We start from the raw sequence: 14371 nt of genomic DNA, 5'->3' as shown, positions 1-14371 counted from the left end.
GCAGGGGTAACAATGTCGAACATGATGTTCGATATCAGCATCAAGATTCGGCCACCACACATAGTTTCTGGCGAGTGACTTCATCTTCACAATCCCGGGGTGACAGTCATGGATTTCATCCATGACCCTGGAACGCAGATTTTTCGGGATCACGACACGACATCCCCAGAGTAGGCAACCATTTTCCACGCTGAGTTCGTTTTTACGTGCTTTAAAAGCCGCAAAATCTGGGTCACCCTCAGGTAGCAAATGCCATCCAAGCTGTACAGCCTGGACAGTTCTGGACAGAACGGGGTCTCGTCGAGTATGAGTGCGGATCTGGCCAGAATCGACAGCACAATCTTCCAGATGATCCATCAGTGCGATAATGGATCCTGGTGTAGGCGAATCATCAACGGATTCTGGAAGGGGTAACCGACTCATGGCATCTGCATTTGTGATAGACGAACCGGGCTTATAACATATGGTGTAGTCATAAGCAGCGAGAAACAGGGACCAGCGGATGATCCTGGGCGGTAGTGTGTCAGATGTCGCCTTAGTTGGACCAAACAGACTGATCAGCGGCTTGTGATCAGTGCGAATCGTGAAATGATGTCCAAGAAGGTACTGGCGAAATTTGCCAACGCCGAAAACGATTCCCAATCCTTCCTTGTCAAGTTGGGAATAGTTTTTCTCTGCCGGGGTCAACGTTCTGGATGCAAATGCAACCGGTCTTTCTGTACCATCAGGCATCGCGTGCGATAATACACTCCCCACTCCATACCGACAGGCATCGCATGTCAGCACAAGATCCTTCTCTGGATCAAAATGAACGAGAACATTGGACGATTTGAGCAGATCCTTAGAGGTCTGGAATGCTGATTGTTCACTAGACCCCCAGCTCCAGGAGACTCCTTTCCTCAAAAGCCGATAAAGGGGGCCCAAAACGTCGGTCACATTCGGGATGTAACGACCATAGAACTGAAGCAAACCGAGGTATGACTTCAATTCGGTCACATCTCGTGGAGAAGGAGCATCCTTGATAGCTCGGACTTTCTCATCTGTCGGGTGTAGACCCTCGGCATCAATCGTATGACCCAGGTACGTGACTGATGGCACCATAAACTTGCACTTGTCTCGACGCAAACGTAGGCCGGAGTCCGAAATCTTCTTCAGAACTCTCTCCAGGTTCTGTAGATGTTCCGCGTCCGTACGACCAGTAACCAGAATATCATCCTGGTAACAAACGACGTTGCGTTCGGCGGCAAACAAACTGTCCATGACACGCTGATAAATTCCAGGTGCAGATTTCACTCCAAAACTAAGTCGGTGGTACCTATACAACCCACGATGCGTGTTGATGGTAAGATACTGTTTCGAATTCTCGTCCAAGCAGAGCTGTAGATAGGCGGATTTGAGATCGAGTTTCGTAAAAGTCTTGCCTCCCGTGAGACGAGCATAGAGGTCTTCGATCCTCGGGATTGGATATTTATCCAATGAAGAACACCTGTTCACGGTCATTTTATAATCTCCACATATGCGGATGGACTGGTCCGATTTTATGACTGGAACGATGGGCGCCGCCCATTCGGCATACTGGATTTGCTCGATGATCCCCAGATTTTCAAGATGATCCAGTTCCTTGTCAATCCGCTCACGCAAGGCGAAAGGGACTGGGCGAGCCCTGCAAAATATAGGATTGGCATCCCGGTCAACCCTGAGTTTAGCCGTATGTCCTTTCAAGGTTCCAAGCTCATCCTTGAAGACATCCGGGTACGTATCCAGCACATTTTTGAGTGTGTATGCTGCGGTAGGAGAAACATTGGCTGCCCGGAGTTGATGAATGCTTTCCCACTTCAGTCGAATTATGCTCAACCAGTTCCTGCCGAGTAAGGAAGGGCCCTTTCCAGGAATGACGATCAGGGGTAGGTGAAACTCACGGTTATCGTAGCCCACCGTGACATCACATGTACCGCAGGGAACAATCTTCTCACCTGTATAGGTGGAGAGTCCATAGGTAGTAGGTTTCAGATGGGGTCGGTCAGCATCACTCCACAGGTTTGTGAAAACAGCATGGCTGATGAGCGAGACGGCCGCACCAGTGTCGACCTCCATTTGCAATGGTCGATTGTTGACGACAACATTGGCAAGAAGAGGGTCCCGCCTATGGTGAGAATCAATATGAAGCAGGTCATACGATTCTGAGTTGTCGGAAACAGAGCTCACCTGGTCAAGCTCGGGTTCCTCCGAACCGATAAACTGATGAATCTTGTCAGCAGCTTTTCCTTTTCCCGATTTGCGAGTGATGCAAGCTGGAGCAATATGGCCAGTTTTCGAACAGAAATGGCAGGTGGCATCTTTGAACCGACACGTCTCCGGAGGGTGCTTTCCGTTGCACCGAAAACAGTTGTTGTGGGTTTGAGACTGCACTGGCTTCTGACGAGGAGCCTTGTTCCAACGTTGTGGCTGAACATGATCCAACCGATTCACAGCAGGGCTGGTACCAGATGAGCGAGTGGCACCGATGCTTGTAGCGTTGCGTTCAGCACTTTCCATGGAAATTGCGGTGTCTCTGGCATTTTGGAACGTCAGTCTTCTCTCAGCAAGCAGGCGTCTACGAGTGCGGTCATCGGACATGCCAACCACCAGCAAATCACGAAGCATGTCATCAATCGTGTCCCCAAACTCACACAGATGTGACAGTTTTTTGAGGTGTGCAATGAAGTCTGCGATCGACTGACCTTGCTGCTGTCTGCACATGTAAAAATTAAACCGACACAGGATGACTGAAGGAGATGGGTTGCAATGTTCCTTCAAAGCGGCCTTGAGCTCTGCATACGTGAGCTCCTGGATTGTCCGAGGCCGAATCAGGTTTTTAACGAGTGTGAACGTCTCACCTCCGCAAACGGACAGGAAGACGGCCTTCATCAGGCCTTCGGTCGCAATGCCGTTCGCCTCGAAGTAGAAAGACAAACGCTCAGAATACGTGTCAAAATCCCCCTCATGAGGGTCGAATTCATCGATATGGCCGAAAGATGTCATGGTCTAGATGTTTACCTTCGTCGCCATGTAAAGTATCTCGACAAACTGCGATCAATTGTCGTACGCGTTTATTCACTCTGCCAATCAAGGCCCGATTCACAGCAGCGCCATCCGAGCTCTGGCGTAGGGATACAACCCGGTCCCGGTGTAGGGATACAACGATGAACATTTGCACTGCATACATGACACAACTGTAAAGCATGGTGGTGGAAATATTATGGTTTGGGGCAGCTTTGCTGCATCAGGGCCTTGGAAGGTCACCATCATAGAATCCACTATGAATTCTTCATTGTACCAGACGGTGCTTGAGGATAATGTGAGGCCATCTGTCGGCAAGTTGAAGCTCAATCAAAGGTGGACCTTGCAACATGACAATGACCCTAAACATACCAGTAAATCCACCAAGGAATGGCTGAAAAGAAAGAAATGGAGGGTTCTGGAATGGCTAAGTCAAAGCCCGGATCTAAATCCCATCGAGATGTTGTGGGGGGATTTGAAACGAGCTGTGCATGCAAGAAACCCCTCAAACATCGCACAGCTGAAAGATTTCTGCATGGAGGAGTGGGCAAAAATTTCTCCTAGTCGATGTCAGAGACTGGTAGACAGTTATAAGAAACGCCTACTTGAGGTTGTTTTTGCCAAAGGGGGCAATACCACCTACTAGAGCCAAGGGGGTACTTACTTTTTCCACAGAAGGAAATGACAGCTCTGTTAATTTTTTGTTGAATAAATTATTGCAAACTCAACTTTTCATTGTTTTTTGTACAATTAGATCACCTTTATCTATAGATACTGTTTAAATGAAGATCAAATATTGATATGTCCACATATGTTAAAAAGATTTTAAAAACATTTCATGGGGTGTACTTACTTTTTCCATCTGCCAAATTTGCATTTATGTTTATTTAAATGATACAATGGACTACGATATGTAAATGTTTCATGATATTTGTTATATTATATCACCTTTATCGATTAATATTGTTGAAATGAAGATCAAATAGCTGTATGTTGAAATATGTTGAAAAAGTCAAAACTTTACATGGCGTGTACTTACTTTTTCACGTGACTGTATGTATGTATATATATATATATTTTTTTTTTTTTTTTTTTATGTACATATCACATTCATACATTTGATACTGAAAAAGAAACATGCATATGACAAGACTGATATGCATTCGTACATACTTGATGAAAAGGAAATGTATCAATGTGTTTATTGGAGTCCAATATGTGAATAATTCATCACACGTGACATGGGAGAAAACGGATTATGTCCTCATGTCCTGAACTGAAAATGTCATGTTCATCAATGGGATTGCGGGTTAAAGTAACACGAAGACCGCGAGGGGTCGCTTTGAACGAAGAGGGCACTTTTCGCTTTTCTTCATCCTCACCCAACAAAGAGATCTTCATTCCATACCATAAATTAATTTTACGTGCGAAACTTTGGTGCGATGTTCATTTGAAATTAACGCTTCACTGCAAATAAAAGACAATGTGAATACCGAGTACTTGTGCAGGTCAGAAATGAAGGTCTTTTTATGCAAACGCTTCTTTAACGTTGTGTTATTATGAGTGAAACAAAAAGAACACTTTAACAAAATACCACGCACACGCAGATAAGCTCCTGAAAAGTAAAACAAGAGTGGAACGTTGTTTACATTGCTAAGAATTTGCAGCACGCCCGCTCACAAGGACGCATGCTGCAGCCCGTACGCGCCGGCCCTTTGTTCTGCGCTGACAGATGAGCACGGCCGTGCGTGATGTTATCCGCGTTGGAACAGGACACGCACATCGACCAACAAATTACAATGAAAATCCACTGGGTTCCGGGTACGTTGCAATCAGGGAAACATTTTCAAATCTTTGCGCGAATCATACATCGGCTTCGCCAGCACGTGTTTTCAGTGGTTTTTAAGGCTTTTGTGTGAAAACAAATATGGCGGTCGAACCACGTGACCGATGACATCATATTTTTTTTCTCTTCACCAATTTGTCCCTAGATGATGCTCAAGAAATTTCATCTTGATCGGATGAAGCTTTGTACTTATCGAATTATGACGTCATAATGGAGGCACCTATGACATCATCATTAATAGTATATGTTATTCCACATGGAGAGTTCTTTGCAATGAGACATGTCTCAATTTTTTTCGATGCAGCGCTTTCGAAATATATAGAGGTGCAAAGTTTTTCCGTTTTTCCAAGATGGCTCCCATACCACGTGACATATGAGTCATGATGACATCATAATTATCATTAAGGAATTATACAGTAGTTACACCTATGGTGTAATTTCCTGTCAATCGGACCAATCCTCACTCTCTTCAATCCCACTCCTCCCTCCAGGTCTTTAAAACAGTTGTTCACCACCATCTCTTGTCTTCACCCATCCAAAACCTTGATCTTTTCCACCCCCGTTAATTCACCCCAGATCCACCTTTTTGAAATACCGACTTCTTTCTTTACTGGAAGTCCTAGCAGTGTCCATGTGTTTTATATATTCCCCCCCCCACCCCCCGCCTTCCCATGCCTCCTCCCCCCAAGCCCTCTCCATCCCACAGATCTTCCGATGTCCCTCTTCTCTGCTGTTGTACTTGTGTGCTTCCCTCTCTCCCCCCATCTTGTCTCCCGCTCCCTTTATTGTATGTTTTGTGTGTCCATTTGTTGTTTTTTTTTTTGTGATTGATGTTTATAGCTCTGACACGAGCCTCAAAAAAAAAAATGGTTGCAGAGAAAATCATATTTATTCTGTGCGGACAAACAAACAGACTCAAATGCAATACCCTCTCCTCTGGTGAGGGTAATCTACTATTTAAGAGAGCCGTTGGTCTGTCTGTGTGTCACCATTTTTCTCAGAGATGGCTGAACGGATCTTCGTCAAACTTTCCGCGGTTCATCCGTGAGTGCCTGGGAGTGTTTTAGGCCAAAAAAAAAAAAAAAAAAAAAAAAAACTTTTTTGGGAAAAAAGAAAGTTCGTTTTTTTGGATTTTAAAAAAATCGCTCTACAGTGCCTAAGCCTTTTTGATTAATGACAGTTATATACAAGTACACATTAGCATAATTAATGCAAAACAATCACCAGACATTTGAACACAAATAATCAAACAATTCTGAAGCGGTCAAAGTTTGTGATAAGGCTTCTTCTTCCTTCCTGAACGTCATCATACTTATCTCAGAAACGTGATGAATGGCACATTCAGCAGCATATATTCAACGAAAAGGTAAAATGATGATTTGACATTTGTGATGGATTCTGATTTGGATGTAATTACTTTCCCATTATATTTGCCTTCATTTCAAATACGAGGGCGTGCCCGTACTATATATATATCTAAAATTATATCCCCCCCCTCTATTTACATGAAATGGTTTGGTCCATTCGCAAAGCCAAAGCGAACGGCTTGCGAGTACGGTGACAATCCCCCCCCTCTATTTACATGAAATGGTTTGGTCCATTCGCAAAGCCAAAGCGAACGGCTTGCGAGTACGGTGACAATCCCCCCCCCCCCTCTATTTACATGAAATGGTTTGGTCCATTCGCAAAGCCAAAGCGAACGGCTTGCGGAGTTTGGTAAATAAATCGCCATAGCTCGGTAACTACTTCTCCGATTAATATGAAACCTTGAAAAGGCACATCCTCAGGTCCCCAGCAATATACCTGGCAAGTTTCAAGTATATCGGACCCGTGGTTGTCGAGAAACAGCGGTCACAGACAAACACACAGACATACACACAGACAAACACACAGACACACACACATACAGAGATTACTGGAATTATAGATAGATGTTAGTTTCTTTTTCGCTTGAGCAACGCCGGGTAATCCAGCTATAAATGTTTATATACTTTACTCGGGGTACAACTACAAATACAACTTTGTCTGTGTAAAAAAAACAAAAAAAAACTGAGTGTCGTTCTAGTTATTATTATCATTATTATTATTATACATGAAAAAAACAAGTTCTTCCAATTAAAAGTGAGAAGTGGCTTGATTATACGACCCCAATGTGAAACAAACAGGAAGGAGAAGAATGAGTCTCAGGTGACGTTTCACCACTCCATATGGAATTCTGCGTGGAGTAGTTGAAATGTTGCTTAAAACTAGGTCTGCTCCTTCCTTGTTGTTAAAAAATGGAGAGTTGAACTCGGTAACAAACCTTTTTGGAGGAACGTGCTGGTTTTGAATCTATATATATGTTTATGCGGTTCATGTCGGCCAAATGGTAGAGACTCTCAGGGCTGGATTAAGGGCCTATTCTTTCCTATACCTAGCCCAATTTGGAATTGCCATTGGCTGGCCGAGCGGTGCACACAGGTACCTTTGCCCTGCCGGGGTTGCAGTCAGAATGAGACTTGAGCGTTTGTTTTCATTGGCGAGGAGGTGAATTTAACAATGGGTGTTTAGCGCCGAAAACCCGACTGCCTTCTCAAAGGGGTTTAAAGCCAACTTTAAAATCCTTTGAGAGGGATGACTCAGGGACCCAGTGAGTTCCTCAAGTATTTAAAACGGAGGGGGGGGGGGATTAGAAGGGAAATCATATATCAGAAAAAAATACTAGTTAATTTACAATAAATGAAATACACGGCCAGGGTTTCGTACGGGTGGAAGATCTTACTTATCCAATCTTAAGGCCTCAAGCACACCACAGTAGAAGACCAGGGAGAAGAAGTCAAGACACGGAATACCCTTTTATGGGCCATTCAGGTGCCGCAGGTCCGACAGGGTCTGTCCAGAGCGGCCAGAGGCAGGCAGGGGCCGTGGTCCCGCAGGTGAGAATGGAGAGCTAGGTCTATGCTGGAGCCATAGCATTGAGTGGGAGAGGAGTGGACAGGGCGATGGTGGGAGGTGCTGACTCCATGTTTGGTCAGCCATGCATCTGCTACCCTCCTCTGACCTCTACTGCAGACATGACTCTCCAGTTGAACTGTGCGCCAGCCCTTATACAACCTCAGCTTGTGCCCCGCCCAGTGACATCACCTCGCCGTGCCCGCTCTGCGCTCAATGGTCGTTCAGGCACCACTCAAGCCGAAGCCCTAAACTGCTCGTGTCCTCCAGAAGGTTGAAGACTTGGCGAGAGCATGCCAGAAATGCTGCCTCTCTTGGCCCACAAGGCTGCTTTCTTTATGAGGGACACAGAAGACAGATTTACGGAGAATAAAGCAGTAGATGGGGGTTTTAAGGAAAATTGGATTGAGACACAAACATTGGGAGAGGAGATGACATGCTTTCGATACGATTATCGACACATTTGTATTAGTACAGTTTATTTTACATCACACTCTCACCAAAACATAAATTAAGGGAAATAGCAATTCTTGTCTAAACATTCTTAGCCCTTAGAAGTCATTTCCACAACAATGTATATATATATATATATATATATATATATATATATATACATTGTTGTGGAATATATATACATATATACTGGTTGGGTAGTTTACGAGTATGCAGAACCAGCTTTGATCTATCTAGTCAGCCTGGTGTTTTACATGGAGAGTGAATCATCAATTTCTGCGGTGTTCATTAGAAAGGTGTTGGGCTTGAGGACCCATCTGTCAGCATTGGTAGTTGGTGAACATTAAATATTTGCAAGGGGTCTTTCACAAAAGGCAAGCGAGGTATTGCCGGCAAACTGGCCAAATTCCTGTCATCTTCATTCTAAAGTCAAGCCTCGCTGTCTGGTTAATTTAATATTTTGGCCATGAAACCTTTCCCAACCCACCTTCCAAGAAGGGGAAGGGGGGAATAATTGGGGAATTAATGAAAAATATAAATATACTCATTATATGAACTATGAAAAAACACAAACTCACAAATTTCAAAATTTCACTTAAAAAGCCACAAAGTAAATGTGATATCTATTCAGAAATTTAAAATCAGCAACAGTTGTTTCTTCGTCTTTAGCTCGTAGTTCCACATTGCTGACAGCATCACAAGAGGGCATGAACCACGTTTACGTTCAATGGTCGAGCGCTCATGTTAAGACTTGACTGACGGGCGCTCTTTGTCATGCGAGTTCCTGCCTCATCACACCACTTGCACACTCCGCTGCTTTTAGGGAATTTGTCCATGAAGTCTCCTGTCAAACTGGTTTTTGTGCTTCAAGAGTGGTTTTTAATTTTCACGACTTTCTTCCACCAATTGAAAAATGTTCTTTTTTGTTTTCTCACAGATTGAATTTTCTTTTCTTGATGCAATATTGCCTTCAGTGGTGGCATTGCTCATTCTTCAAGGTTTACATTACGCAAAACGTACGTGGCATTGCCCACTGCAGTAAGTGAGCGACCAGAGACAGTACATAGATTTCCTTTTTTCGGCTTACAGAAATAACCGCTTGAAATGTACTGCCTCGTATTCATATTGACCAACACGTTTGAGGGAATCATGTCTCTTACATCAAATCACGAATTTAATTCAGTTGTTGTGGATGTTTTTTTTGTTGTTGTTGTTGTTTTTTTTACCTGATTCTGAACAGGAGGACAGTGCAACAACGCTTCCGACTTCCATTGCTTTTTGTAGGTGCTCTGCAGGAAAGATAATGGTGGATAAGTAGAAAAACGGCCAGAGATTTCTTGTAAAACTTCTACACGTATCCAAAAGATCTGTACAATATTTACAACATGTATCGAACATTTTGGTATGCTTCAATGATAAGACAGAACAATACACCTCTAAAACACTACAAATAAATAAATAAATAAAAACCTTGCAAGTGTATGTTCCTCTGAAACCCGACGTATACACACATACACTTCACATATACAGCACAGTACTATGTATCAAAAAGTTCTCAGAACTCACAATACACACAATAGTGGAAGAAAAGGCATGTTTTGATTTTTCATTAAACAGTACAGGGATTTATATACATATATATATATGTGCCAAGCTTTGACAAATCACGACTTCAAACACAAATTTGTCACAATATAGATGATATGTATCCATATTCTTAAATTTATTGTAATTATTATTGACTGACACTTTGTCTTAACAGAATAAATAAAGGATGAATACATTTGAGAGAAAGATAAAAATTATGTGAGCAGTCTGAATATGCTCTGGAGCGCATTACAATACTGTTGGGAAAAGATTGACTCGAACATAATCCATAAACTAATTAAATCAACCCCATTTGGAGTCGAGGCAGTTATCAAGGCAAAATTACGTCACACTCATATAATTGATTGTACGTGAAGACGGATTTGATTTTTTCTATTGAAGTGTTGTTTTACATTAGAATGATCAATTTTGTTATGACATCTCAATTAATAGATTTCCAGTTGGACTCATACTTTTGCACCCCAATATATATATATATATATAAAAATTATATATATATATATATATATGCATATATTCAGCTTCTGATTCTGATGTACCCTACTCTGTTACAGTGTCGGTGCTGCCAAAAGCTGTTTCTTGCCTCGGGTTAAACTGGGTGGTTTGCCATTGCCTTCCCAGCAGTATTAATTGCAGATATTTTGGAATTTGTTCATCAGCACTGGCAATAGCTTGCCTACTCTTCACAAAGGACAGTGTGGGATCCTTAACGTCCACCAAATAATGTTGGAAGATTGGACGTCCAGCTTCGCATCCATCGAAGGGCCAGTACATACATTGACGAATCACACTGCCTGTGAAACACCAGGGCGGCAGTTTATAGGCGAGTCGTGATTCAAACCCAGGCTAGATGGCTTAGAGGTGAGTGTGCCTACATCCTGGCCAGCCTGCTCACGTATATATATATATATATATAATTATATAATTATGTATTTATTTTGTGTATATACAGCCCAAAAAATGGGAATTCCTATTTTTGCATGGGGGAAAATTCATCACTGATGTGGCACCCCTAAATATTATTGGATTCCATTCAAATTTGGTGTGGTTTCCTTTGACACCAAAAGGAACAAAAATAGACCATGTCCCGGAGAAAATCTGCATTTTGATTTTTTGAAGCCCACCCTAATATATATATATATATATATATATATATATATATATATATATATATATATATATATACATACATATATATATATACATTGGAATTGAGTATCGCATTGCGATAACATTCTGAACCAACACACACACATATATATTTATATATATACACACACACACACACACACACACACACACACACACACACACACACACATATATATATATATATATATATATACACACAGACACACACACACACACACACACACATATATATTCCAGTATTTGTGTCAGAAGATACACATTAAGCTTGTACTACATTGTTTGTCAGAACCATATCTGGTCGAGTACAATGGATCCGAAGAAATATAAGAACGCACACCACCATTACAAATATCACGCACACCCGTATTGTTCCACCCTTACTGAGTTTAAATAATTAAGACGCTCATGGTGTATGATGACCTTTTTCTCAAGCAATATACATCACACCCCACGAGGTAAGGATGCGTTTCAGTTTGCATCGTTTACATGATGCTGCCGATGGGATTGATCAATATCGCAATAATGAAATGACCTATTTTTGCACGAAACTTGCCGTAGTTGAGCGCGTGTGTCGATCCACTCCTGGTAGTGTATATCAGAAAGATTAGAGCATTCGCTGCGCTCCCTCCTGCCTGTGTGTTTGCATAAAATCACCGGATTAACGGTTAATTGAGATGTCCAGCGAGATAACGGTCCCTTAGCTTCTGTGACTATTAGCATGCACAACGACGGCCGCACCTCCTACTGTGTGCACAGACATATTAACTGTGATATTGAACTTTATTCGCTAAATTACACGAATAAGTCAACACGTGTTCCCCTAATGTTTTCGCAAAGCAAAATAAGGTGTATACTAAAACGCAAGGCTCATATCTGCCATCCAATGCCCTCACTTGTCGCTGGTGTTCGCGCAGAGCACCTTTCACGATGTAATCTGTCTTTTGATGATGTGCGTCATCAAAACTGACTTTGATCATTCTTCGGAATACTGTCATTCAAATATACAGTTTGAAACGAAAATAACGAACGATGTGCAAAAGTGTGTCAGGAACTTCCCAAATCGTGTTTAAAACAACGCACTTGCTCCTATAGAATCTGTACATTGGTGTTTCAGGAAGACCAAGATGAAGGACGATTTCGCCAAAACCTTGTCACTAATAATGACCGCACAGAAGCTCGCATTCCTCAATAAGTCTTTCAATTTCTTCCAGTTATAAATTTTATACAAAGGAGGCACCCCAACCACAGTGTGGAGTTTCTCCTATTTTTTTCAATATAGATATATAAATTAACAGCATTATAAAGAATTAATTTACAAATGTGAGAAAATTATACACCAAGACCAGGAACCTTTGGGTTCGATTCCTGGTCTGGGAATGTAATTTTTCCACATATGTCAATTAAATATATGTATACATATATATATATATATATACATATACATACATACATATATATATATATATATATATATATATGTATGTATATATATATGTATATGTATATCTATATGTATATATATATGTATATATCTATATGTATATCTATATGTATATGTATATGTATATGTATATCTATATGTATATATATATGTATATATCTATATGTATATCTATATGTATATGTATATCTATATGTATATATATATGTATATATCTATATGTATATCTATATGTATATGTATATGTATATGTATATCTATATGTAAATGTATATCTATATGTATATGTATATCTATATGTATGTACGTATATCTGTATCTGTATATGTATTTGTATATTATGTATATCTATATATTATATACACACACATACGTGCACGCACGCGCACATGTACATTGTTGTGATATGCTGTGCCGGTCGGACTTTGGAAAAATTGAATATTTTCGATAAACAAACGAGTGTGATTGCACGTGGCGTACTATTCAAGGAAGCGAGGCCAGCATGGAGTTCATCGGTGAACTGGCCTGGAGGTTCGCACATTCACCTCTAGAATGCGATTGAATCCCGACCAAGTTATAAGTTGTCATCCTGGTGTTTCACAGTCTTGGTGATTCATCAACGTGTGTGTGCCGCGTCCCACCCGCCGGAATTATTTGGTGGATCTTAGAGATCCCCGATGTCGTTCGCGAAGAGTCGGCGAGCTATCTCCGGCTTCGTGGCAAATTCCAAATTCTTGGGACTCTGACCTACAGGGGGCACTGCATCAGCGGCACACCAGCAACCACAGGCTGCGTACTGAATGAATGAGTTGCTTAACGCATTATTCACCTCCGAGAGGTTTAGAGGGTAAAGAGGTCCAAAGTGACGTAATAAAACGTTGTTCTTACCCCAGATGAGCAGGCGGACGACTCGAGATAAAGAGTGAACGAGACTCTTCAAACGAAACCGTTTTTTCGAAACACGTTTATTTTAGTCGCGTATTATCGATCTGCTGTAGCTGTCCTTCCACAGCACTTTTAACTCCCTCACTTAATAAACTTCATGATACTTCATTTCGTTTCCTCTGCCTCTGTGTTTGTGGACTGCTCACTGTAATTGTATTGACCAAAATTGATCGCTAAACCTCTATTTGAACAAACGTTCGATTTCAGCCGAGAAAGTGTAACCATAAACACACACTTCCATATTCCGCATTACTCCCACTTCGAATTGGCGGAAAGTTAATTTGTCGTATTTTAATAAGAGAACGCGTGTTTGTACCTTCATGCGTTATTATAAATTACTATATAAACTTCCGGCTCGTCATCTCCGGTCTCACTCACCAACAATGGCCTGTAGGTTCAGACGCGGGAGCAAGCGACGTCGTTCGGGTTGCTCGTCCGTCTGCTTCGTGTTCGCTCGAGCTTCGCCGCTTTTGGTACCTCGTGGCCCGGGCCATTGCGATTACAAGCTTCGGAGTGCCTGACGTCAGCCCGCAGAGGGGGTGCGGTGACGATAAAGAAGGAAGCGGGAGCGGACACGCAGCCCCTCTCGGAGCTGCTCTTTAGCCGTGCTCCGGGAGCGCTCGACCGCGTTGTCGCGGCACCCGTGGCGGGCATCGCCCTCGCTCTTCGCTTCACCTGCTCGGAAACATCAAGACGGAACAAGTGCCACCGCTGTTTCGCTTCCTTTCTGCGCGACCCTTTTCCCTCCCCCATTGTTATCCATCGCTTTCACCCCTCCACCTCCCCAACCGCCAGATCTCGATTCTTCCTCACAATGCTCCCTCTTAATGGCCTTTGAAGCGCGCTCCTCTACGAGGAATTAAACGCAAAAAGTTCGTAAATGAAGCGATGCGACGTGGACTGGTGACGATGCAAGCTTTGGCCGTCAACGCGATGACCCCAGAGATGTTTGATTT

General features: G+C 42.3%; 1 protein-coding gene across 1 annotated transcript in view; it reads right to left on the bottom strand.

Moving 5' to 3' along the window:
* LOC137432500 (pituitary homeobox 2) overlaps nucleotides 1-14113 on the bottom strand; it is a 95324-nt gene extending 81211 nt beyond the window's left edge. The window contains exons 1-2 of the mRNA XM_068124492.2: nucleotides 13794-14113; nucleotides 9496-9558 (exon numbers count right to left, since the gene is read on the bottom strand). Of these exons, the coding sequence (XP_067980593.1) occupies nucleotides 9496-9541 (46 nt within the window). The 5' untranslated portion in view covers nucleotides 9542-9558; nucleotides 13794-14113. The remainder of the gene's footprint in view (nucleotides 1-9495; nucleotides 9559-13793) is intronic.
* Between the last annotated feature and the right edge of the window lie 258 nt (nucleotides 14114-14371).

This window comes from Myxine glutinosa, chromosome 8, assembly GCF_964187855.1.
Source record: "Myxine glutinosa chromosome 8, kmMyxGlut1.1, whole genome shotgun sequence".
Classification (NCBI taxonomy): domain Eukaryota; kingdom Metazoa; phylum Chordata; class Myxini; order Myxiniformes; family Myxinidae; genus Myxine; species Myxine glutinosa.
The sequence above is the reverse complement of the archived record's forward strand: the minus strand, read 5'-3'. Positions and strand labels throughout refer to the sequence as shown.